Genomic DNA, 27,741 nt, shown 5'->3' on the forward strand with positions numbered 1-27,741 from the left:
AAAGTCCTATAGAGATTTGCCCGCCTCTGCCTCTGAGAGGTAGGCCCCAAGGCCTGTGCTGCCACACCCAGCCCTACTAACTGCTTCATTTAGCCCTTTGATAGAAAAATGGCACATTTAATTGACATTTCCCACACAGGCCATATAATGTATAATGCTCTAACTTTGAATCAGGATGGAAACTTGGAGAATACAGAACTGCATCTTCCTAAATGGTAAAGGAGAGCAGGGAGCTGAAGCTACTTAACCCAGTCCCCAGCCCTTCACAGGGCCATGGACTAGTAATACCTATGCTTGCCCTCTTTAGGCACTGCCTCTTGTCAAGATGTTCAAAATTAACTCCTGTCCTGAAAACCTATGGCTCCCCACCAGATTATTAGGAATTAGTTCCTAAGCACTGCTAACGAGGAAGGGGGTTCTCTGCACCTACCTAATCTAGATCAACTCCTCAGAACAGTAGTTTTCAGTTACCAACACGACAGTGACCAGGGACTGGATGGAAGACCTTGGGAATGCATAGCCACAATGAACGGGCATGGGGCAAGGAAGCAGAGTTCTCACCTTCTAGAAAAGGGAGATCTGCCATGACATAAGCCTTGGCCTCTCGCTGCTGTGTTCACATGAGCGTGGAGTCCATGATCTCCCCAAGGTCTGCCTTTCAAGATTCCCTATTCCCTCAAGACCAAGCCAAAATTAAGACCATGGCTTTAGTCGAAAGCCCCGCTTCAGGGAAGATTAGTGTATCTAATCCAAAAGACCATCTGCTGCCTCTGAAAAGAGAGGGGACCCTCCCAGAAGCGAAACTGAGCTCTCAGCAGACTGGTCTCATTGGTTTGCATCTCATGTGAGTAGGACTTTGATGAATTTGTGTGTATTTTTAAAATTGCCACATACTGAATTCTATTGATCAAAATACTCTGCTGAATGACAACTTCAGACAGCATTGTTACAAAAGCCATTCTAACCAACACCCACCCACCCACATGAGAACACTTGAACACACACAAAGAGACAGGCAGACACCCACAAAGGGACAGATGCACACACAGACAGGCAGACACACACAGGCACACAGACAACACACACATACATACATACACAGAGAGATGAACAGACACACACATATATGTACATAGAGAGAAAGACACACACACACACACAACACACACACACACACACACACAGCCCATAGTGGATTTGGACAAGACATTTGCTCTGCCCCATCATTCTGCACACAAAGTAAAGGTGGAACATGATTCCAACATAACCTAACACCTAGATTCAACTTAGACAGTGAGATAATCACAGGACAGACGGTCAGGGGCTGTGGCCCAGGAACACAAAGCTGGCCCTGGCAAGCAGGACTGCTAGAATTTTCCAGACAGGCACCTATGGTCACCCAGAGAGAAACCTTGCAGATGGTGGCATATTTAGTTCATGATTCCAGCATTCGGACGGAGCCTGTTGGGCTTATGAAGTGGGTCATTTTCAGATGCAAGCAGCTATGTGTGGAGGTCAAGAAGGTTCAAAAGTGAGAGAGTTAAGTGAGGGAGAGAGCACAGATGGGGTGGGCGGGGTGTTGGGGGTGGGCGGGCGTCCCTCAGCTCCAGCTCTGGCCAGTGATAAACTGAACACAGCTGAGAGACAGAATCTGATTCTGGCTGGCTGAGGCAGAAGAGGAATTTTAACAAGGCTACGAAGCTGAGGACTCTGATACGGAGAGAGAATTGTGAGCTCCAGCCCTTTGTTAGATGTCTCAGGCCTCAGCTCATGGCTTAAGTTACAGGGAGGTAGTTGCAACTGCTCCATTTTGGGTCATATGCCTATGTCTTAGCTAATAGAGGGCAGTGAACCTCAGTAAACAACCAGAGGGCACGAGACAGACAGAATCCCATGAAAGGCATGCAGAGAGAGAGCAGCTGACAGTCCAAATACACACACACACACACACACACACACACACACACACATACATACACACACACACACACACACACACACACACACACATCACTGAGCAACTGTGGCCTAACTCAGTATACCACTTAAGCTCCGAGCTGTTTGTCCAGCAAATGGGGATTATGATAACTATAAGGAAAAGTCTCCCTATAATTCCTACTTAGAGGATAGATATGAATGATGGAGCTAGAAGGGAGTTGGGGGGGGGGGAGGTTCCCAAAAGCTCTGTTCCTATTTGTGTACCTTGACACACTATTATAAAACTCTGGCTTCAGCTTTCATGATAAAGTTTCAAGTTAAAATATCCAGAACGATTTAACCCTGGAAAGGGAGAATATCTTAACCCACAGCCAAGGGATCAATCATGGGGCCCTGAGCAGCCTTAGATAACAGACCGCAGTGAGATCTATAGCTGGGTTCGCAAGCTGTGTCTCCTCTGAGGTCAGAATGCTCCTCTGCAGAGATTCTGGCAGCTGCAGATAGGTGGTTCCTGCTCCATCAGAAACGAAGGCACTAGATCATTCCCCCACATACATAGGAACACAGATCTGCTTCTGCAAACGCCTCCTTATGATTATTCACACTGGAATTTTGACACACATCTGACTTTGTGTACTGCAGAGGAACAGTGGAAGAGACATCCTGGAGGAGAGACAGTCAACTCTTACTCGGGAGGTGGACGGCATACCCCATGAACACACCATTCACATCTACCCCAACGCAGCTGCCCTCCTTTAGAACAGTTCATGCTTGGCTAAATAAATTTCTGCTTGAACAGGCTATGACTCCCAACTGGGTTATTTCCATTGGGAAACAGTAACTGAGAGACCCCTACAATGTAGCTCTAACTCCAACTCTGCAAAGCACTGGATCTTGGGGAATGTGCCGTGCAAGCCAGCTAGGCACATGTCCTATTTTATTTGGCTAAAGCTACTTAGTTGGTTATGAAAGGGAATCCGGAGGCCACAGAAAATGTGGTCAGTGCTTTGCCAGAACAACTGTGGAGAGAGTCTGTGGTAGAATATATATGTGAAGGTGGGTCCTGGGAGCTCACCCTTGCTCATCCTGAGGGGTAGACACGACTCAACCTCTAACGACCAGCAGTGTTTCTAGAATGGAGGAAGCTCTTGTGGCGATGGGCAGTGTGGGCGTGTGTGTGTGTGTGTGTGTGTGTGTGTGTGTGTGAAGCTCTTGTGGCAATGGGCAGTGTGTGTGTGTGTGTGTGTGTGTGTGTGTATGCTTCTTCAAACACCCTTTATAGACACTTGGCTTTTAAACTGCCTCATTTGTTATCTTTCCAGGAACCCCTCAAAAGCCAAGCAGCATTCTGGTTGGCCCCATGATTGAAGAAACATAATGTTACTGAGTGGCTTGTATACCTGTGGCTTGTTAAGACTCCCCTGTAGAAAAGCCAGGTGGAGACTCAATACTTGGGGGAAGTAGGGCCAGCTGTCAGAGGGCACATCAGGTAAAGGTGCTTGCCACCAAACCGGAAGACCAGGGTTCAATCCCAGAAACCCACATAATGGAAGGAGAGAATAAACTCTTTAAGTCTTTTGATCTCCATATGTGCACTGTGGATTCATGTACACACACACACATTTTTAATAAAAGAAGAGAGAAATGGAGAAGTCTTTCAAACTGCCCTTTTATTTCTGTGCCTTCGTACAATGATATTCTGGAAATCTCATCTTCATAACAACTCTTTGCTTGAGTAAATTTAAGTTGGAATCTTTCTCTCCCCCACCCCCTTGAGGAAGTAGTTAATAAACCTGGGGGCATGCATATGGAGTAGATTTAGAGTGATGAAGGAGAAAGATAGGCAAATGTGCATAAATCCATATACATGTCTGCACACTCTGATGCCGACGCACAGAGTTAAATATACACAAATCAAGGCTGTTTTTGTAACTCAGAAAAATATATACCGAAGCTTCAGGTATCGGAAACAGCAAGCTGCCTTGCCATGGGAGAAGATGCCAACTCCAACGGGGAAAGCCTCCCATGCTGCTGGGGGCTCTGAGGGCTGCCTGGGTTGTTCAGGAAGCTCCTTCAAGTCTTATCTGTGCTGGGCATGATGAATGGGACTCCACCCAGGCCTGCCCACACAGCTGGATATGGCCTAAGTCATAGCAGTTCAGGAAAAAACCCAGGAGGATAAGTGTGGAAAAGCAGAACACCAAGGATGGAGCTCCCCCCACCCCCAGCACAGTCTAGAGCAGCCACAGCCACCAGAACCACTCACCAAGGATGGAGTCACAGCCCCACCCCCAGCACAGTCTAGGGAAGACAGCTGGGATCAAGAGGGGCTCCTAACACTACCACAGCAAAGGGAACCTCAGCATGTTTACTAGGTACACAACAGTGGGAGGAGTTGGTACCCACAAGTCTGTAATGCCGGCTGGAATGTGGCCCTGGAGAGGTAGCACCTCTCCACCTTGGAAGCAAGTATCTCAATGAATAAATGTGTATATAAATAAATGGGGCCCGTGAGAGGCTCTACAGGTAAAGGGGCTTGCTGCCAAGCCTGATGACCCAAGAGTTTGATTCCTGGGATCTACATGGTAGAGGGAAAAAATTGACTCCTGCCGAGAATTGATCCATACCTCCACATAGGGGTCCATAAAAATAAATAAATAAAATGTAATAAACAAGGTTGAGAAGCAATTGAGGAAGATGCCAGATATCAACCTCTGATCTCCATATGCATGTACACACACACACACACACACACACACACACACACACACGTAGCTGACACCACCCATGCACACACACACATTCATCACCACCCATGCACACACACAAATGAGTATATACACAAATACACAGACACACACACACCACCACCACCCATGCACACACACAAATGAGGACAGGCAGACACACAGAAAAGAAAAAACAAACCCCTTACTATGTAATTCACCTTGCACTAAACTTTCTCTTAAAGCCCGAAGCACCTCTTTGAAATAGCATGCACATTGTGGGAATAGATACTTTCGAACTTTGATGTAAGGAGTTAACTCAAAACACGGAGCTGGGCTTTGACATTGGTCTGAAGAATTAGCAAGAAGGCTGGCGCCTGTCTAGCCCCAGGCCTGATGAGAGTAGCAGCCAGGTGCCTACTGTCAGATTTACACTCACTTCCTGCTTGCAACTGAGTAGTTTGATGGCAGGGACTACAAGTGTCTGTTTTGACTGTTTTGAGTGTCTGTTGAGACAATGCCTACAGTCATGTGGGGAATTGTATCAGTTCACTGGCATTTGTTACAAGTAACTGAAATCTAAGGTGACTAACCGGCCATTCTCTTTAAACCACTGACTGGCACCAGTGTTTTTAAGTTAAACAAGCTGGCTCGTAAGGACCTGAGAATCTCTTAGAATTATCAAAGTTTTTCTCTCCCTGTACCAATTATATGGTAAATAAATACATTATTTTAATCAAAACTCTCCCGAAGTATAACCTGGCATTTCTGCCCTCCCTCTGACATCTGCTACCTTCCCTTCCTTTATGTGCCTAAAACATGGTGTTATGCTTCTCACCATCTTGGTCACTGTCCCCAACCCAGGTCTGCCCTCAGCCCAGCATCCTGGCCCTGCTGATAATCTCAGAGCAGTTAGAATGATCAACATAAATTGAACTCAGAGGGAGACCCCTGCAGTAGGTTCATGAGTCCTCCCTTGTCCCAACAAATGGTCACCATTACCACTGCCCACGTTCGAGGCTGCCTGACAGACTTTATTCTCCATCTACCTGGTTCTCCCGAGTAGGAGAAGCCAGTGTGTGCACTCCGCCGCCATCCATCCCGCCGTCAGCTGGTCATGGCTCTTCATAGCTCCCCTCAGTCAGGAACCAGCCCCAGCTCTGGATGACCTGCTCTTTGCTCTTCAGTGTTAGTCTCAGTGTCTTGAGACCACAAGAGGGGAAACCTTGCGTACCTCAGTGTCAGGCACTTCTCTCTGATGACCGCTCTTACTAAATATTCAAGTGCAATTTGATACTTAATTTTATGATTCTTCATCTACAGCTGCTTTAATGCTCTCTCTCTCTCTCTCTCTCTCTCTCTCTCTCTCTCTCTCTCTCTGTGTGTGTGTGTGTGTATAATAAGGAATCAGTAAACTCATGAATCATTGCTGCACTGTAAAGGAGGCGTGGTGAGTGGGTGAACGCCTCTCTGCCTCTCTGCCTCTCAGCATGCACAGTGCACTATAACCACAGACGCAGCTCCCATGGCCACCCCAAGCATCAATTACTTTCCTCCTGCCCCTGATACAAATCAGGAAAGTCAGGCCCAAGGCTGGTAGCAGCCTGCCCACATTCGGAGCCAAATCTGTAGATGCTCACTTCTATAATTAATAACCACTTTACAGCTGTCTTCTATAAGCTGTCAGGGCTAATTCCTGTAATATATGTAAAGAAAGTAATTTAATTTATACTTTTATCTGTTCTGAATTTGTAATAAGGGGTCAGAGGTTGAGCTGACTAAGCTATACTATGTATGAGAGGAGACTGTGAACCTACTCCAGGGTGCGCGATGCCTTAGAGAGATGTGCACTTCCACACACTGAGCAAAACCCACAGGCTGCCCCAGTGAGTGTGCTGTTTCCAAGTCATCTCTTCGTTTTCACTGTATGGGAAAAATCGGCAGGAAAGGGACAAAGGATTTAAGTCCTGTTTCTTCTTCTTGTTCAAAGGCACTGTTTGCAGACTGGCACCACATCTGCTTTCACTGTTTGGTTCTTTGTTTTGTTTGGGCTTTTATGTATTTATTTGCAGGTGACAGGTCAGAGAACAACTTGAAGGGGTCATTTCTCCCCTTCCGCCACGCAGGTCTCTGGCTTAGGGGTAGGCACCTGTGCTCCCTGAGTCACATCAGCTGCCTGCCTGTCACCAGCCAGTGCCATCAGACAAAGGTGCTGACACTGTGTATGCCCCTTGCTGCAGGGTCCCCCTCTGATGTTCCCAAGAGGGCTAACTGTTCCTGTTCTACATCCCAGGGAGGTGCCCAGAGTGCTCTTGAAGCATTTTCTCTCCAGGGCTAGCCTTGGACATACCTGGAGGCCATGGAAGACTGTTAGGAGGATGTTACCCAGCTACACCCCACTCCCACAGACTTTCCTCCCTTTTTTAAAAAAACAGAAGTTGTTTTAATCTCACAAGAGACACACCATTTTGCCAAACCCCCTGTTACGTTTCTCGCCATGACTCGCAGGGAATCCGGTCACCTTTTTCAGAGTTTCCCTGTGACATACAATTTGCTAAAAGCCACAGTTTTAGATAGACTTTGGCAAGCTTAAACCAGACGTCCTTCCCATCAGGAAAACAACTGAGATTACAGATCCTTACTGTAGAAGAAAATGAGTCGGTCGTTTATTTGGGGTTAAAAACGGCCAGCTTGGGTCCGGGCCCTCCACTTGAATCCCCCTTTTTGTCTCTTCGGGACACTGGTGTTTGGTTCTAAGAGAGGCCAGCATGTGTCAGCAGGTGGGGGGGAAATAGGCTGAGCTAGACAAGAGCCTTGTCACCTGCTGTAGGAGAACACCCAGCAGGAGGCAACCACAGGAGGTACTCTCACTCCTGCTGGCCACTGAGACAATCTAGTGAGCAGCAGGGCCTCCTTAAACATGGATCAGATGAGGCTCTCTGAAGCATCAGAAGCAACCATATCAAAGGCTCCACGCAACCACTGTCATTTGAGGGAGCTATAGTGGACATCGCTATGGGTTTAGGGAAAACACGTACACACCTGTATGCCATGCCATCTTTGAGGAGAGACTCCTCAGATGCACATTTACTTGCGTGAGTGACCCTGAGGCTTCCCTGGGGTACAGGACTGCTGGGAAAGTAAGCATTAGTCTCCTGGGGGCTGTAAAGGGCAGAAGTCCAAAGAGGGTAAGCAGAGGCTACTTGGGGGTGCAGGGTGGGCGTGAGGTCAGGAACCTCTTTGTATTTGTGGGGCATGCTTAGCTTTAACTACCAGTTCTAGTGGTTGTGTTGTGTGCTCTAAGCAAGGCTGGCCACGTGACCAGGTGCATCAGTAAGGTGTGGTATGGCGGTTTTCTAAAGAGGGGTGTCTGGGCCTTGCCTATGGCTGTGGCTTAAAATAAAAGGGTCTTAAAGAAAAAAAGCAAAAAAGAGTTAGGTCTCCTGTGATTGGTGGGAGGGGTTCTACCAGAGTAACTGCCACGGTGGCTTTAGAAATCTGGATCTCCCACAGAGAAACTCCAAACCCCAAACTCTCAGGCCTCAGGTTTGTGTGTTTAATATCACCTCCATTGTGTACCGGAGCTGACTCGCCCTGAGCCTCTGAGTTGCCTTTCCCTCTCTCTCACCCCTGGCCCTCTAATAGTCTTCATGTTGCTAGAGGAGTTCTGAGCCTCAGCTTCTGAGCTGCCTGCTCCACCAAGACCTGGACCAGAGATGGGAACGCCCTAGGGAGAGCAGGTGCCTCTGCTTGGTCCACAAATGCCAGTCAACAGCCCAGCATCTATCTCCTGCCGTAACCGGAGGACCACAGGAAGCCTGGTACAGCTGCCAGAGCCAACATCTTTGGATGTCCAAGAAAGGCTTGAGAAGCGAATAAGGAGCAGGGAGAGGCAAGGGAGAGGAGGCTGAGAGCTTCTCGCAGTTTCCCAGAGCCTTTCAGTCCATGGGTAAGAAATAAAGGAATGTTCTATGTATGGTGGTACCTCAGTGCTCAGCTGCTAAGAGATGGGGTTACATCATGAGTGGTACAAAGGCTAGATCTAATTGCTGTCCATGTCTCTCCTGTTCACATGTTCAAATTTTATATATATATATATATATATATATATATATATATATATATATATATATATATATATATATATATATATATATATATATATAGCGGGATGACCGTGTTTGAGTTGCACTTATATAACACCTTGAGTGCTGACCACTTCCAAAGCTTATGTTCTCCTGTTGCTTATGTTCTCTACAGTCTGGAGCTGCCCCCAAACTCCAAGGCCTGCCTGCTTCCACAGACAAGACACAGGCCACCAGTGAAGTTCTCTTTGGCCCTACTCCTAGCTGAGACCATGTGGCTGTTGTCAGCCTTGTTTGTGTGACAGTGAACAGCACATACACACTTTCTTCCTGATTGGAAGTTGTGAGTTTCCTTTGTTTCTCCAACCAGTGTCACTCCGGGTCATACATGTGACCTGTGTGTTTGGCCTAGGTCAGCAGGGCAGGCGGCATGGAGCCTAGAAGTGTTCAGAAAATCTGACCCACCGCTCCCAAGATAAAGAGGGGAGAGCACCCAGAGAACACTGACAAGCCTGTCTTGTCAGGGCACTGGCACGCTTTGGCTAGTCCCTCCAGTACATAGGGACGCTAGCTCCATGCAGTCATAGCAGTGGGGAGGTGGGGTTGGCATCCCTCCCCTTTGGCTTTTGCTAAAAATAAAGAAGAGCACTGTATTGGCCTGTCTGAGAACCTTAGGGATAAAATTACCTGAGAAATCTTGCCCCAAAAGGGGGGGGAGTTTATTGTGTTCTTTGGTCCAGTTAAAATTGTATCTATCTGTACCTGTATTGTGTATCTATATCATTTATATCACTATCATCTATATCGTTATCTGGGGTTCCAGAGGGTTGGGAGCGGCCTTGAAGATGCTGGGAACCAAACCAGAGTCTTCCGCAAGAGCAACAAATGCCCCTAAATGCTAAACATCTCTCCAGCCCCTACTCTTAGGTATTTTCAAGGGCAATGATTCTCAACCTTCCTAATGCCTCAGTCCTTCAATGCAGTTCCTCCTGTTGTGGTGACCCCCCCAACCATAAGATTATTTTGTTGCTACTTTATAGCTGTAATTTTGTTACATTATAAATTGTAATGTAATATGTGATATGAGGGATGCCTGATATGCGACCCCTGTTAAAGGGTTGTTCAGTCCCTAATGGGGTTGAGACCATAGGTTGAGAACCTCTGTTTAAGAGCCTATCAGCACCAAGCTAAACCAATATCCTCAAGGTAATCCCCGGGTCTAACTGCAAATCTGTTCCCTCTATCCAACATTTCCCATCCCCTTTCTCTTAGCCCTTGGCAGCTGTGTTTCTAGTTTCCTCTGCTACTCAACTACTTACTTGCAGAGAAGGCATACTAAGTATCTATAAAGCAAGCCTAAAGCTACGGTGTTACAGTGGAAGCTCAAGAAAGGCCCTCTGCAGGTAAAGGACTTCCTCACATACCACTCCACAAGTCCAGTGCAGTAGTGGGTGACAGAGTTCATAGAAATATAAAAAACAAAGCTAATGATCATTTGCTGCACTCCCGTGTTACCTCGCTTACATCTTTTAGCCTAGAAGGAATCAGCATTTTTATCTTGTGAATGTTGATAAGATCCCAGGTGACGGTGATTTTTTAAGATTTATTTGATATATTTCATGCACACCAGAAGAGGGCATCAGATCCCATTATAGATGGTTGTGAGCCACCCTGTGGTTGCTGGGAATTGAACTCACGACCTCTGGAAGGGCAGACAGTGTTCTTAACCGCTGAGCTCTCTCTCTCCAGCCCACGATGGTGATTTTTAATACAGCAGAAAGAGAGAAACACTGAGCTGCTGGTGGATGGCGAGGCGCCATTGGGGTTCCTCTCTGAACTGTTTGTACAAGGAGACTCCTCAGGGCGGAGAGAGGACAACACTGAGCCCTATAACCTGCCTGCAGACACGTTCCTTTCTGGGTGTCGTCTGTTGTGTCTCAGCTGGGTTTGCACATTACACCTCCCAGTTCAGGCTGAAGGTATTAACCCTGCTGTTCTTAGATACTGTTTGTCCCTGTTTCTCTAAAATGTGATGGAGACTGTGATGGCATAGTGGAGTAGGGGGTGAGAACTTAAAACGACTATAGTGCTGTCTGGGTTCATTAGGCTTTTCCTGGAGGTGGTTTAAGGTACCCATGTGTGTGTGAGAAATTCGTCTGCTACACTCAGATGTAGCGTTGTTATTGGTCAGGAATGTTGAAAGATAGCATTGGAGCCATCAAGGGAGACAGAGAAGCCCTGGGTGGGTGACAGATGGCAGCAGATCAAGATTGATGACCAGTCCTGCATACGTTGGGTGGGAGGCAAGGGGAAGATGCACAGGGGAGGAGGCCACTAGCAGACAGACTCGTAATCTGTGCACACGGGCTGTGAGTACCATGGAGTCTGCAACCAGTGAGAACAAATTAGAGAGCAGGATAGGAGGGGTGTGTGGGAGTGATGCTTCCACAGACCCTGCTGGTCAGGAGGGATGCAGGAGGCAGGACCTGGAGGGGGGCAGCACTGAGCTTAGCTCAAGCACAGGGTGCTTGGGATGTGTGCTCTGGGATGAGGAGTGGCAGGGGACAGAGCTTAGGCAATGTGAGGCACAGCGCCAGATCTAGCTTCACAGTCAAAGAAAAAAGAAAAAAACGGCAGAAGGGTGTATGTGTCTTGCCTTGCAGAGTATCCCTGAGTGGCCTTTGTTTCTTTTAGAATTCCTACTTAATACATGAGGAGAGCTGGGTAGCCTTCAGGATTGTGTGGTATCCCTGAATTTCCTCGAGGTTCTCCCTGTTGAACAAGGCAGAAACTATACTTCAAACTGGGCAGTGGCTGGGGGCAGAAGATGCCTCCTTACCGCGGCCATGCTAGAACAGGCTGGGCTGTGGTTCCTGGGGGACCCCAGGACCTACGGTGTGCTTGCAGCTCAGCCCGGCTCAGGGTCAAATGACAGCATCGTTGCTTTGTGTCCTGAATGAGCCCCAGCAATGGGCTTAGCTGGTAAAGATGCTTGTCACCCTGCCTGACAACTTAAATTTGACCCTTTGGCTCCATCTGATGAAAGAAGAGAACTGACTCCACGCTGACCTCTGATCTTCCCTCAATTTTACACACACACACACACACACACACACACACACACACACTCTGACTGACAGAGACATTAAAAACCAGAGGACCAGTGTGACCTAGACTGCCAAATATGCATGAAGTTAGCTACACAAGTTAGGAAGCAGGACTTGAGAGTTTTAGGGAAGGAGAGCAGCCTCCTTCTAGAAGAAGCCGGGGAGAGTAGAAGGCAGGACAGAAGAAGGCACCTGCAGTGGGAGATACGGCTGGAAGGGGCAGGTGTCGGTGTGCATGTGGCCTTCTACAGTTTCTAGTGGTGGCCCAGAGAATGGGGAGGCAATGAGGCCCAGCCAAAGGGACTGTGGTCTGGGCTGGCACCACAAGGCAGATCTCAGGGGGAGCCTAGACTGTGGGGTTAAAAGACATCCGGGTCCGCAAATTGGGCATGGTCCTCCAAAACCACCCGGGAGCTCCAAACTCTGGAAAGAAGGGAACACCAGATAACTGTACAGGTGAAGGAAGAGTCTTCCTTGTCTTGGAGATGTCCCCAAACGCTTCATTTGCTGTGAGTCCTGGTGACAAGAAGCTCTAAGGTGAACAGCAACGACACATGATGATAGAGTAAGGAAGCTCCCCTCAGAATGTCTTAGTCTGTTTGATGCTAAAGTAAAACACCACAAGATGAGTGGCTAAAAATAATGAAGTTATTTCTCCTGGCCTTGGAGCCTGGGAGATCCAACCTTAACTCAGTGCAGGTGAGGGCCCCTTCCTGCCCTTCTAAATGTGCCTCACAGCCTCAGGAGTGAGGGGTTCTGCCCTAAGGATAGAAGTCCCTCAGATCCTGTCAGCTCCCAAAGGCTCTACCCAACCCCACTGTGTGGAGAACAGGGTTTCTACAAGCTCTCACCTATGGGAACCCCTCTCCAGACCCTTATGTCTGTTTATGTTTGGGGGTGCTCAGGCTAGGCAGGTCCTCAGTCTCTGAGCAGCAGGTACCCAGCCTTGTATCTAGTCAGCTTGAGCTCTCCATAAGAAATCCTAGAGGAGACATGGAGCTGGGCAAGGACTGTGCCGGAAGGGGAAGGGTATGCATGAGGCGCACATAGTGGACTAAGTCTCAAAGGTTCCTGGGAAGGCAAGAAACACCGGTCTGAGCCCTGTGCCAATCATCCTTACAAAAGACATTAGTAAACGATAGCCCATCACCTGCTTTTCAGGAATAAAGTCTTATTGGAACAGTAAGTTGTAGATCTAGGGCAGCTTTTGTACTCTAAGAGCAGCATCATTTACTATCTGATCCTTTATGGTTTTCTTTTTGTTTTTAATTTAAAGATTTATTTATTTATTATATGTAAGTACACTGTAGTTGTCTTCAGACACTTCAGAAGAGGGCATTAGATCTTGTTACAGATAGTTGTGAGCCACCATGTGGTTGCTGGGATTTGAACTCAGGACCTTCAGAAGTACAAGCTGGTGCTCTTAACTGCTGAGCCATCTCTCTAGCCCCCCCTTTATGATTTTCTAACCCCGTGATTTAACCATCCAGAGGATTCAGCTTCCTTAGCTATAAAATTTGACTACAAGATAAACATATGTAATATGTTTATATATATATATATATATACACACACACACACACACATACATATATTGTATATAACCTTTTATATGTACAGAGTATAATATTTCTATAACAACAAAAAAAAAAACCCTGCAGAGATTGGTGCTATCACTCACTTGGGAGACTGCTTGACCAGCATGCATGATGACCATACATTCGGCACTCCATAAACGATGTGTGTGTGTGGTGATACACATCTGTAATCCCAGCACTGCTGAGGTAGAAGCAGAAAGACCAAAAGTTCAAGGTGATCTGCAGCTACACAGCAGGTTTGAGACCCGTCTAGATAGCCAGACATTGTCTTAAATTTAAAAAAAAAAAAAAATGCCTGACAGAGATTGCACAGAAGTTTCTGCTGAATCTGTCTCCTCACAGGGCTAAGCAAAGAGCGTTAACTCCCAGCATGGCATCTGCCTCATCTAGCTCTGTTCCCACGTCTGGCACCGACAAACTGCACCCACCTGCCCAGCAGAGACAACTGCTAAGAGAATTCATAAATACAAACAGAGCAAAGTCATGTGAGTGAACACAACCGATTCAGGATGGGCGTGTGAGAGCGGGCCTGACTTAGTGCTTGTGTTCCAGTGGCCTCCCTTACTGAGACAAAAGCAGGAGTCTAGGAACAATTGGTTTTCAGGGTTCTCGATGCCAAGTCCACACTGTGAAGCTCAAGGGGTGGCGACAGAATTGTTCCACACCCTTCGCTGACCCGGAGTGCTGCCTTAGCTCCAGTACTCATCTGACAAGAGGAACCAATCGTATTTTAGGCTAATGTAGTTTCCTAGGCAACCAACAATATAGCCACAGAAACAGACTGTGGATAGTAGAAAGAAACAGCTAGGGATGAGAGGCATCGGCCCATAATCTCCTGACTTTGATGTAACCCTCACCTGCAGAGTCATTCCTACTTGATTAAAATGTGAAAGCCTACCTATCAGCAGCAGGGTACCCCCATCCCAAGACCCCAACAGGAAAGAGTTTTTGCATGACCCCTTGCCGTCCAGGAGTCACTGGAAAGGCCTTGGAATGCTACCGCCTGTCAGTGCCCACACAGAGCAAGTCTCTGAGACGGTGGAGGGCCAGAAGAACCCTGCGGATCTGGGCAATGCGCCACAAAGCCAGCCAGGGTGCAGCTATCTAGGATTGATGGCAGAAGAGATGACACCCACAAGGAGCCTTTGGGACTCAAGCTTGTACCTCACTCAATAGCCAACTTTGTCGGTTATTCAAGCGAGGGAGAGAAGAAGGTAGAAGGGGAGGGCTAACTACCAGATGTGCCCAGTGATAACAGCCAAAGTAAAATACACTTTCTGAAACTGTGACTGTCTGGAACCCATAACAAAACACTGTTATTTCAAATGTTTACATCTATTTATTTATGGGTGTGTGTGCGAGTCAAGTTGTGTATATGCACACGCCATGAAACATGTGGAGTCAGCTCTCTTCGACATGGACGTTGTGCAAGTATCTAGCTCAAGCCATCGGGTTTGGGGGGGGGAAACACCTTTTGGGCTGAGCCATTTTCCCAGCCCCTAAATCTCTATTTTCTATTTGCTCATCTTTAGTCTTTGCCCTCCCTCTACAGACAGTCATCCTTCCAGTCTCCCTGCCTCTGCCTCCTCCTCCTCCTCCTCCTCCTCCTCCTCCTCCTCCTCCTCCTCCTCCTCCTCCTCCTCCTCCTCGCCTCTGTGGATCCTCTGGGGACCACAGTCCCGGAGCTTTCCATGTTTGCAGACTGCTTTCTAGAATGTGCCAGCAGCCCGCCCTGTAGGCGAGCGGCTGCCCACTCTGTCTCGGGCTGCACTGGCTACCATGGTTGGCTTGGTGGGGAAGTCCCTGGAACGGATGACAAACTGCTTGCTGCTGCCTCTCTTCAGGGGAGTGACATCCCCAGGGGCTCCCTGGGCTACGGGGCTGATCACAGACCTCCCTTATCCTCACTGAGAAGTATGTTAGGGCGGCTCTCCCTCTCCTCACACCCCTTCTGCCATTTGGAAGTGGTTATTGCTTCTGTGAGAACTTCCTTCCCAGACAGGAAAGGAGCAGCTAAAGCAGCAGCCAGTGGTTTCACAAAGACCTGGACTGAGAGGAGATATAATCGTCCCGAGGCTCCTCAGACGCCACCCCAAGCCACACAGGGATCTTTAATAAGCGGGGTTAAAAAGGAGATTTGAATCTGAGTGGAGCCTGAGACCCTGCACTTCTGCCAGAGGCTGAGGCTACAGTTTATGTGTCTCCTCATGGGACTGGCTACCTCAGCTCTTCGCCCGCTCCCTCATGCCCCTCATCCCACAACCCACAGGGCTTCAGCTTCCCCAGTTTTCTTCCCTCATCTCACTGCTCTCTGAGAGGGACAAATCTGTTCACTGGGACTACAAAAAACCATCTACAGGCAGCCAAACTTGAAATCTGAGAGAGAACCTGGTGGTGCACGCCTTTAGTCCCAGCACTTGGGAGGCAAAGGCAGGCAGATTTCTGAGTTTGAAGCCAGCCTGGTCTACAGAGTGAGTTCCAGGACAGCCAGAGCTACACAGAAAAACCCTGTCTCGGAAAACTAAAAGAGTTCTTAACAAACAAAAGCCCTCACTCGTTTTCCTCAGTTTCACCTTTATGTGTGGTCCTCTGTAAATCCAGCCTTCACCCAAGAAATGTTTGCTCTAGATTCCTGCTGCCGTGGGCTGCGGCTGGCAGATGAGCACACCTGGCCTTTAACCTCGAACCCCTGACATCGGCCCACAATGGAAGCACTTCTCTGCCGCCACGCCTGCTGTGTCTCTGTATCACTCGTGGGCACACATACTCATACACACTACTATGAAAACGCCATGCCAACAACAGCCCTCAACAATTCCCCTTTCTACTTTTCTAAACCTTGGGGAGCAGAGGGTGGGATTTTTATGAGTGAGCCTAATGTATCATCTTAAATTGTACTCTCAGACATTTCAGAAGCCTCAAGTGGTAAAAAACAGACCAAGTGACAATGAAAACATCGCATGAGCAGCCTCCCTCTCAAGGTGGCCGCTGGGCCTCAAGTTTCATCCTGTTGCCACTATCCGCATGGGACAAACCCTTAAAGACTGTTATCTAAAAGAACATGCACCTACCAGAGTCTCTCCAGACTCAGCCCTCAGATCCCAGAACACAAGGCAGTAACTCACCCAGGACAGAAGACAGGGACCTTTGGGGCCAGGGAACTTAACTTCCAATGGCTAAGGTGCAAGTTTTCCCAAACCTACTAGGGTCACATTATCTTTTCTGGTCCCTCCAGTGCTTTGGTAGGTGTCAGGTGTCACTGATTTCCAGTTCAGAGACTTTGAAAAAAAAAAAAATAAGGCTGACACTTTCTTTTCTTGAGCCCTATAAGGCAGTAGGATCGTCCACACACCTAACAATATTGCACCTGAGTGACAGAACAGCCTGGCACTAGGTTCATACCATAAAAACTCCCAAACAATACACCTTCATTGTAAGCTACTGCGCTCTCAAGTTACGGGGAAAAAAGACACAGGATGGATGCACACCTGCTCCTCAGAATGACTGGCTGTTCAAAAGCCAGAGCCTGAAAACCCAGGCGGCTCAGCCCGGCATTACATCACCACATGAGTCCAGCATGTCACTGAAGGCCAGTGAAGGGGGGAAGCCCCCACACTCCCCTCCCGTGGGGCCCAAACCCTACTCCAATACACAGACCAGTGCCTGCTAGCTTTAAAGTTACTTATCGAATACTCCTAAGAACCCACACTGCCACCCCCACCCTACAAGTCTCCAGAAATAGTCTCCTCTTTAGAAAAGGGGAGAAGATCTCAGAGGGGACTGGCAAGCCCACTTTGGACAGCAGCCTTACTTGCTGAATTGTGACCTGGAAGGCAGACCCAGTCCATAAGCCCCCATCCCCCCCAACAGGACTGGGCTTGTAATGGAGACTCCCATAACAGAAGCAGCATCTGTAACACACACTCCTCAGGAATAAAAAGCCACTTCGGAGCACATTAGCACTGTGGTTTGGAGAAAAGATCGGATTCCTGGATCGATGCATAGTCAGACTCTGCCTCAACCAATGACAAGGCTGTTTGGCTGTCTTTCCTAATAATAGCAGGCGGCCTTGTCCTCGGTGTTAGCAGGAGAGAGTACCCGGTGATGCCTGGACTAGCCCGGCGGCACACGCACTCTGAGCCCCATGCCATCCATCCGTCCTGCTGTGGCAGTAGCTAACCCAGCACAGTTTCCAGCATGCACAATACTCCTCCTAGGAGGAGGCCTTCTCTCCTTGATGCCTCCAGTTCCCTAGCAGGAAATACCAGTGGGGGCGGGGGTGCTGAGGAAAAGATGCTGATAGTGCAGAAGCCCCCACCTCCATGCACCCCGCTGCTGAATAACCAAAACCGAATTCCAGAGGGCTATTTCTGCTCCAGGGGTATCCTGGGGCTGCAAGAAACTCGGTCCAGCTAACACACAAAACACTACAAGCAGCAGCCACCAGGTAAAGCTTTGCAAGGCTTCCCAGGCCAGCCTCGGCTTCACGCTGCACCACATGGGGGAGAGAAGCACTAACAAAGCCGGGCAGCCTCTCCTCCCCGCCGGGGCTACAGGAGGCAGAGCACTGCACTTACATGGCCTCAGAAACCTCCAGGTTCAGGTCACTGGCTGGGGCTGGCTGCAGGGACTGCGACCCTCCCATCCTCGCTGAGCCCTGGCGTGCAGGCTAGCCACGAGCAGGGCCAGCGTCCTGGTGCAGTTCCTCCAGCCCGGGGCGGGCCGGCCGGCGGCCGGGGCTGCTGCACTGCAGATGGGAGCAGCTGCTGGCATCCGTGGTGGCGGCGACTGGGAGCAGCGGCTCGAGGCCGGAGCCGGCCCGGGGGGCGAGCACCAAGGCAGTGTGCGCGTGCTAGTGCTGCTGGCGGGTGCGCGCCTAGGTGTGTGCGTGAGCGTGGCCGATACGCGTGGAGCTGCCCGAGAGGAGGCAGTGTGAGCTCAAGCACTGGCGAGGTCGGAAAGGATCTTCCCTTAAAGCCCCCGGTTCAGCCCGAGTATTGGGACTTGATGATGTCACCACCAAGCGGCCTGACGCCTGCATCTTCACAAAGCTCCAACTGCTTCCGGAAACTGCTGGGAGGGGAGGCAAAGACCCTCCCCTCTGCTCACACACTAAGCCCAGATTACAGTGAGTCTTTTGAGATGTAAATGTACTACTCAATGGTACTTAAGCCGCCCCCCCCAGGGCGGGGCAAGGTGGTCTAGCAGTTGGCAAAGTTGGGAACTGGCTCCTTCTCTCTCACTCCCCCAGACTGTAGGAGGGCTGCAGAACCAGTAAAACTGGCTGCAGTGGGAATTGAGGACTACACACCTGAACTTTCCTCAGACAGGATAGCAGGGCAAGGATAAAGTCTGTCCCTGGGGCAGCGACCTGGCACACACAGTTTCTAGGCTTCCAGCCCACCAAAGCCAGACCTCCAAGTATACCTTCATTGTTTAACAACTCTGCAGAGGTCGGGCCTGCTGGACCACCTTCAGGGGCTGGAATTGGACTCTGGTCTTTGGCCACCAGAAGAATTTTCTACAAAGACAAACCCTATGCTATGCAAGCTGTGCTCCTGAGTCAGGTCCTCATATATCATGAACATACAGGGGAAAATCCCTGATCCTAAACATAGGCAGGCTGGCTTAGATGCTGGGAACGCCCAGGGCCAGACCCCCCATCTCCCTGTTGGGGAGCAGCTGGGAAAGTCTCTACAGTTGAGCCCTGGGCCTTCTCACTGGAGGCGACCTGAAAAGCATTCTATCTCCCTGTAAGTGCCTACCACCCCCACCCCCAACCACCACCTTACATGCAACACAATGGCTTTCTGAGCCCTGAACATTACAACTGGATTCAAACATAATTGCTTACAGGAAAGTGGAAAGACTTTTCTAAGTATTTACAGTTCCTCAACCGGAATGGCAGTTAGCCCATAAGAATCATGGACTTTATGACCCCCCCAAAAAATAATAAGATGAAGTAAAATCAACTGGTGCATACAATAAAATAAAACAAAGCTACTCGACACGTTTTAAGATTCCCTTCGACGTACTGACTGCTTTCTAAAAGTGTGGCTACTGATGTCTGCACAGACCACACATCTAGAATGGCTACCTGCCTATAAGCTGCAGGGCTTGAGGGCCAGCTGACTTTCCTGGGCTCATATTTCTTCTCTGTGTCAAAACACTACACCATCAAAATTGCTCCCCAGGAATCAGTGACACAAAATCTCCAGGAAACACTGAGGTTTCTTTCTGTGTTTAAATGAAAATAGCAAATGAGATGTCAGTCTTGTGGGGAAGGTAACCTTCAGCGGGGGCAGCACCTCACGGGGAGGCCATCACTCACTACCGTCACCTGGTGGCAAAAATCCTGCAACTCATTTATCCAATAAGAGGGAGGGGGAGGGGTTCTTTAAAACAAAACCAAAAACAGATCTTCTAGTTCTTTCTGCAGGTGGGGATCCAGAAGAACCTTATGGTGTAGTAAAAAGCTATTCATCAATGTTAATATGTAATCTTCCAAGGAAAGGAGCTCTTTCCCTGGGCACGTGATGTACAGATTTCAGTTAGGTTACACACACTAGGAAAAATGGGGGAAATGAGGAGGAGGGGGGTCCCAGCCTGAACTAACCCCATTTTGTCCCTCACTGGCTCCATTTTGCCGCTTTAACTTTCTGCTTCTAGAATCTTCTACAAAGGCCCTAGACCGACAGATAAACATCTTTATGTCAAAGAACCAAAAGAGAGGACCTCCAAACACTTGAGGTGAGGCTTGCCGGACATATCCCCCTCTAAGGGAGAAGTTAGTCCACGACGGTGAGGCTTCATAAGGAACAGGGGGACAATGACAGTACTGTGTTCAGAGCCCCAGGCAGAAGCAGAACTGAGACAAAGGCCTCCTAGCCTGACCAGGGTCACAGACTCTCTCAGGCAGGCAAACCCAGCCCTCTCCTTCTGCCCACTCCCTGCCCCCCTTTTCCTCCTGCCAGTCCATTGAAGACAGACTTGGAGTCACCGAATCCTTTATCTGCTTTTCCCAACACGGCCACATTCATTAACTCTGCCCTTCACCACTCCCTTATCTGTGACTGGTGGACTGGGACTCCCAGAGCTGGGGTGACAGGGTCACAACCTGAACCTGTTGGGGTTGGTTTGTGCATGGCAGGCAGGGTCACAGGTCTATCAGAATGTCTTTACCCTTGGCAAGTAGGAGGTTTCTGCCAAAAGTGAGAGCTTTGAAATGACACTAGAGTTCAAATCCTGATTGTCCCATCACTGGCTATTATATGCCATTGAACGTAGCATTCAAGTACTAGCTGACACAGAAAAACGGACATGCCACTCTAGAGGGGTATTGGGAAATGAAGCTAAGTACAATCCATGAACTGTTGGAACCAGGTCCTCCTTTCTAAGGACCATGCTACCTGAGTAGAATACCATTATAGTAATATAGTCATCACATGCTTATATTTAGAATCCCAGCAACCGCACAGTCACAATATAGCAACATACTATGTAGCGGATAATATCACCTCACTGATAGGAAAACTGTGCCCCCAAATCATGGTAGAAACGGAGAGCCCTGGGCACCTTTAAAGTTGATGACACCTGAACTTCTGCTGTGTGAGTCCTTACTGAAGAACCACTCAAACCCTGAATCAATACTTCCTGAGGCTGACCAGGCCTGCAAGTTGGTTATTGGGTAATTACCCTACAGAAAATGCCAAGGTGAAGAAAGTAGGGGAGGGAAAGGCTTGCGCAGTGGCTTCCAAGTGCCTCTTGAAATTCCTACGGAAGCCCTAACCCTTAGAGTTCTTGGTTCTTTCAGAAGCCTTCAGTTGTGCTGGGAGGTTACACAGGTGGAGGCTCTCAACACTGGCTTTCCCCCACCCTCATCTGCTGACTCCTCCTCCCATCCATCCCGCCCTCACCTACTGGCTCCTCCTCTCATCCATCCCACCCTCCTTCCCAGGTCAGGCTCCATCCTGGCTTCCCTTGCTAGGGAAATATTTGAAATGGTGCCCACGACTTTCAAACACAACCCTGATAAGACCCTGACCTCAAACAGCCCTTCTGTGAGCCTTTAAGCCCCGTACACATACACAGCCTGGGTCCCTGAGGGTGGGCCAAGCCCACAAGAGAGTCTAGAGCAACAGATGAACTAGGAAATGCCTCTATCATTTCTAAAACAATTAAGCAATCTACTGTATATTAATGTCCTACAATGTTTCGGGCCTGGCTAACCAGCAGCAAACCTGACAAAGCCCTGTAGCCACAGGATGAGCCATGCGATCCAGGCTCCACAGTCCACAGGAGGCAAAGGCCTGGGACCCAGTTAAGGGCTAGAGAGATGGCTTGTTGGTCCTTGTACTCATGCAGAATACTGGGGTTTGATAACTCCAGTTTCAGGGGCATCTGATGCTCACTTCTGGCCACTTTGGGCTCTTGCATACATGTGGTACACAAAGACTGGTGCAGACTCACACACATACATATAAATAAATTATGTGTGTGTGTGTGTGTGTGTGTGTGTGTGTGTGTATGTGTGTGTGTGTGTGTGTGTGTTTTAAAGACAGAATTTCTCTGTGCAGCCCTGGCTGTCCTAGAACTCTGACAGACCTGTGACCCTGCTGGCCTCAAACTCAAGAGTTCTGCCTGCCTCTGCCTCTCAAGTGCTGGGATTAAAGGTGTGCAACAACACACCCAAAGTAGTTGGTTTTGTTTTGTTTATTTTAAGATTTATTCATTTATCATGTACACAGCATTCTGTCTGCATATGTGTCTGTAGGCAAGAAGAGGGTACCAGATCTCATTATAGATGGTTATGAGCCATCACATGGTTGCTGGCAATTGAACTCAGGACCTCTGGAAGAGCAGACAGTGCTCTTAACCTCTAGTGCTCTTAAGCTCTGAGCCATTTCTCCAGCCCCCAATAATACTTTTGTTTAAAAAAAAAAAGTTAGCTAAGCCAGACATGGTAGCTTGTACCAATCATCACGGCACTCGGGTGTGGTAATGGTGTGAGGATCAGAATTATCTTCAAGGTCAAGGGCCAGCCTGGACTACATGAGATCCCATCTCAAACATTTTTTTAAAAAGAATGTCTGACCTGCCTCTGACACTCCAAGAGACAAACCTAAATTGCCCATCTTGATTTCAGGGAAGACAACAGCTGCCCTAACAGCATTCCTTACCCTGCAATGCCGTGGACCCCTGAGCTGCTAATTACCCAGGCACGTGGGAAAGGAAAGTAGGTCAGATCACACAACAGCTCAGGGGAGAATGCTAAGGCTGTAAGTACAGCTAAAGAAAGAGCAGGCTGGGCAAGGCTCTGTTCCTTTAACCTGCCACAGCCACCATACCGCGGTAGGCAATGAGGAGGCTGGGTACACCCACGAGGGCCATCATGCAGGAAGGGCCCTACATGCAGGCTGTCATTCCAACGGCACTATGGCTGCTCATTCACAGCTAGCCCTCCGCCTGGACCCCCACATGCCTGACTCCACAGCACAGCATGTGCCCCATACTTTTTTGGTGCCTGTGCACTGCTCCTGGCAGACTCACGGGCTTGCCTAACACTTCCCAAGGGTTAGGAAGCTGTGCAGCCCAAAGCTAGCACCCCATCGTCACATGAGGAGCCCAGCAGGGCAATGCAGCAACGGGACATCTCCTGACCGTGGTCAGGAATGGCACACTGCTGTGCTCTCTCCACAGAGATGTTACAGAACTGGGATCCTTGATCCTAGACTTGCAGAGAGAGAATCTCCTGTCACTTGACCTCACTCAAGTCCAAAAAGGTGTCTGCTCTCTTAAAGGCAAAGTCCCCAGTCTACCACCTGGCTTTTGGTCTGTCATCTGCCCTTTCCTGTGTTAGAGAAAGGGCAAAGGGGCTTCAGTGTGACCTTTTTTGGCAAGGAAACACATCAAGGCGGATTCCATGCACATCCTGGGGGTGGGAGTTGTCTCTTCCACACCAGCCTGAAGACTTTACTTTGTTCTTGCACTAACAAGTGTCACTCGGTTACCTATGTGTCCAATAGGTACGTCTGCTCGCTCTCTCTCTCTCTCTCTTTTTATTATTATTATTAATGGGTTTTTTGGGTTTTGTTTTGTTTTGTTTTTTTGATTTTTTTTTTTCCGATACAGGGTTTCTCTATATAGCCCTGGCTGTCCTGGAACTCACTCTGTAGACCAGCTGGCCTCGAACTCAGAAATCCACCTGCCTCTGCCTCCCAGAGTGCTGGGATTACAGGTGTGCGCCGGGCTCACGTCTGCTCTCTAACAATGCATGGCACCCTTACACACTACAACACCCTCAACCAGATGCTGCAGGAACCCCTAGGGGGTCATGGGAGTCTTCAGTCTCACCATGACTAGAGAGAGGAACGACAGTCTCTTACACCAGGGCCACAGGTATTCATCTTTTATGTATCTGCTCACCCATGGAGTGTGGCTAGCTACTTGAGGCTGAATGCAAGCTTTGGTGAGTCTTCAATTTTTTTTTTTCCAAGACAGGGTTTCTCTGTGTAGCCCTGGCTGTCCTGGAGCTCACTCTGTAGACCAGGCTGGCCTTGAACTCAGAAATCCACCTGCCTCTGCCTCCCAGAATGCTGGGATTACAGGCATGCACCACCACCGCCCAGCTGAGTCTTCAATTTTTCCAGAAGGCTTTCTCCCCATTTTTTGTTTTAGGGTGTGTGTGGGGGGGGCATGTACATTTGTGTGTGTGCACATGTGTGCATGTGTGTGCAGGTGTATATATGTGTGTACATGTGTGTGCATGTGTATGTCCATGGGTGTGCACATGTGTGTGTGTGCATGTGTGTGTCCACTGCTGGGGATGACACCTGAGTCCTTATACTTCCTAGGCAAGCACTCTACAACTTGTCTAGAGTCCTCAATCCCTCCCAAGGTTTCTCTTGCTGTCTCCTTGAGGAGATGATCATGCCTCCCTTTGCTCTTGTTCTCTAGTGCCACATGAGACCCTTCACGTTTCATGTCCCACTACTCTTCCTGGGAAAAACATCCCTTTTCTGCAGTTGTGGCAGAAGCTGGGGGTCGATGTCTTGCTGTTATGCCCAGGGAGAGTAACTGGAACATGGTAACAACTCAGTGATGAGAGCTGAGATTCATTCTTATTTTAAAATAAAGAAGCCAGGATACGATGTCGGCTAGCTATAGGACAGAAGAATGGACAAGAAGGAGAAAGGAGAGGAAGGATGGGAATTGGTCATGGAAAATCACAGGGCGATTCAACAAGTTAAATGAGTTACTGAAAAGTCACTCACATGTAAAGAAGTCAGTAATGCAAACACCACAGAAAATTAAACATCCCCAAATCCTCCTTTAAATAAATCAACTCTACTCTTTTGAGAAGGAAATAGAAGGTAACATTCTTGAGTGAACTGTTGAAAAAAACATATCCTCTCTGACGTTGACAAGCACATAAACTTTCCATCCAAACAAAGGGAAACTTGGTAGAAAAGGAGTGGTATGGAGGAGGGGAGGGATGAGGCTGGCTCTGAAGGCCTGACCTAAGCCCTGGGAGGTGACTACAAGGCTCGTTCTCAGTTCCCAACAGGCAAAGGAGAGGAGTAGTCAGTCAGTCCGTCCGTCCGTCCGTCCGTTCATAAGGCTCCAATAGATCAGAGTTAGAGGCTGGGAATGTTGGCAGAGTGACTCTGGGTTTCCTCCCTGGCACTTTACTAACTGATTATGACATATACCTATAACCCTAGCACACTGGACAGTAAGACAAGAGGATCACAAGTTCAAGGTCATCTCCAGCCACTCCAGGCTAGGCCAGGCCAGTTGAAATCTTTTCTTAAAAAACAAGCCCAGCTGGGCGGTGGTGGCGCACGCCTATAATCCCAGCACTCTGGGAGGCAGAGGCAGGCAGATTTCTGAGTTCTAGGCCAGCCTGGTCTACAGAGTGAGTTCCAGGACAGCCAGGGCTATACAGAGAAACCCTGTCTCGAAAAAACCAAATCACAAAAAAAAAAAAAAAACAAAAAAAAAACAAGCCTTTTGGGGGCAGGAGAGATGGTGCTCAGTGGTTGAGAGCACTGACTGCTCTTCCAGAGGTCCTGAGTTCAAATCCCAGCAACCACATGGTGGCTAACAACCATCCGTAATGAGATATGATGCCCTCTTCTGGTGTGTCTGAAGACAGCTACAGTGTACTTAAATATAATAAATGAATAAATCTTAAAAAAAAAAAAAAAGCCTTTTTTTAAAAAACTCTTTAAAAAGGGACGGGGCGATGCCTCAGTGGATAAAACACTTGCCACACAAGTGTAATGACTGGACTTCAGATCTGCAGAACTCTGTAAACTCTGGCATGCATGGCAGCCTACCTATGATCCCAGCACACTGAAGGCAGAGACTGGCAATTCCCAGAGCAATTGGCCAGACTTGCCAAAATGGCGACCTTCTGGTTCAACGAGAGACTCAGTCCCAACACATAGGGTACAGAGTAACTAGGAAAGTCACTCAAGATTAGCCTCCAACCCACTCCCAAGGCTGGGTACATGTGAACCTGCACACATGTGAATACACACATGGGAACACACACACATACATGACACGTACTTGTATACCATGCACACAGACATATATAACAAATAAATAAATTTTAGAAGTAACAACAGCAAGAATCACTCTGTGAGTGAACATTTTTATTGACATTGCTGATGCATGCACTCTCTCCTGAGTCCTCTAACAGGGGATTGGATGGATACAGTAGAACACGATGTCTACAATATCCCTACCACCAGCCCAGTATTCAGCAGGCACACCAGGAACTACTGAGCTGCCTCCCTGCAAACCAACATCAGGAAAGTAGGACGTTTCCTAAGGAGGCAGGTCTAGTTGCTCCAACCTGGATTGAGAACTCTAGAGCCCTACCTGCCAAGTCTCCATAGCAACAAGGTGTGATGTGGTGTTTGATTAGTTGCTCCACCCTGAACTGAAAGTCCCCGCTTTTCCTATCTCCATAGCAACAAAGTTACACACAGGGAAACAAAAATAAAAAACCCACTAGGACCACATTTTTGTTGGCAAATTCCCTAATAAACATGATCACTTCTCAACTAGCCATTTCTTTTCAGTAGTTTCGTGGGAGATGTTCAGAGCCAGCGACCACCAGGCAGAGCCACAGCCTGGCACAAGAGTCATGGAAGAGATCCTGGCAGAAGACCCAGTGTCCACCAAAGTTCTTGAGAAACAGTGACTGGCAGGGGCAGACATCAGTGTGTGGAGGGGATCCCGGCTAGGGTGATGAGGAAAGGCAATCTCAGAGCAGACAGAAGCATGGGAAAACCAAGAGGCTCCTGTGGAACCGGTTCCGGAAAAGCACCGTCACAGCAAAAGTCAGGAGAAGGTAAGGACTGTGGAACCAGTAGGAAAAACTGTGGCCCAAATTCTTCATTCACTGTGAGCAGTTACAGACGGACACTATCAAAATCTACAGCACAGTTCGTAATCTGTGGGTTGTGACCACCACAATGTCAGATATCAGATGTCCTGCACACCAGATATCAGGATTCATCGCAGTAGCAAAATTACAGTCAATGAAATGGCAACAAATAATTTTTATGGTTGGGGGTTACCACACCATGAGAAACTGTATTAAAGGGTCTCAGAGTTAGGAAGGGTAAGAACCACCGAGTCGTAGCTCCTTAAAACGAGTCAGTCTTTCTTACTTCCTTTCTCAAAGTCTCAAGCATTTCCCCAACTACTGATGGCAAAATCTGGGTTAATTAAGAGGATTCATTTTAAATAGCATCTCTCAGGTAACAATTTTCTTCAGACGTTACCAGACAGCCTTTCCTGGAACTAACTTTATAGACCTGACCCTAAATAAAAACAAGCAGGTTGACCCAAAACTGGCTTTTGGCTCAGTAAAACCTACTGTCCGAAGTCCAGGTTCCTACATAGAAAGAAATCAAGGTTTTTCTTTACCAGTGGACTCACCTGGGCCAGGTGATTGCTTCTGTCTAGCCTGGAAAACACAGCCATTGCTGCCCATCTTTCTCCTCAGTAGCAGCCTTTCACAGTAAGAATTTCCTATGTATGCTAAGGTCTAGGTTCTTAAGAGAGCGTTAATGTGCCTGCTTTGACTGTTGCTGTGTGGATCCTCTGAGTTCCTCTGGCTCTTAAGCCTCCTGGTCTTGGAGACCTTTTGTACTGGGAATAAAAAGGTCTTTTAAGAAGAACATTAGAGTGTAAGCAGAGAATGCATACTGCCTAAATGGATACAAGGCTAGTTTCCCCAGCCAGACCGGAGAAACCGGCTGAGCAT

At 48.4% G+C, this 27,741-nt stretch overlaps 1 protein-coding gene across 1 annotated transcript in view; it reads right to left on the reverse strand.

The window, feature by feature from the left end:
- The window catches only part of Tacc2 (transforming acidic coiled-coil containing protein 2), a 74,560-nt gene extending 56,163 nt beyond the window's left edge, over positions 1 to 18,397 (reverse strand). The window contains exon 1 of the mRNA XM_052197157.1: positions 18,032 to 18,397. Within this exon, the coding sequence (XP_052053117.1) occupies positions 18,032 to 18,099 (68 nt within the window). The 5' untranslated portion in view covers positions 18,100 to 18,397. The remainder of the gene's footprint in view (positions 1 to 18,031) is intronic.
- Between the last annotated feature and the right edge of the window lie 9,344 nt (positions 18,398 to 27,741).

Source organism: Apodemus sylvaticus, chromosome 1 (assembly GCF_947179515.1).
Source record: "Apodemus sylvaticus chromosome 1, mApoSyl1.1, whole genome shotgun sequence".
Taxonomy (NCBI): Eukaryota; Metazoa; Chordata; class Mammalia; order Rodentia; family Muridae; genus Apodemus; species Apodemus sylvaticus.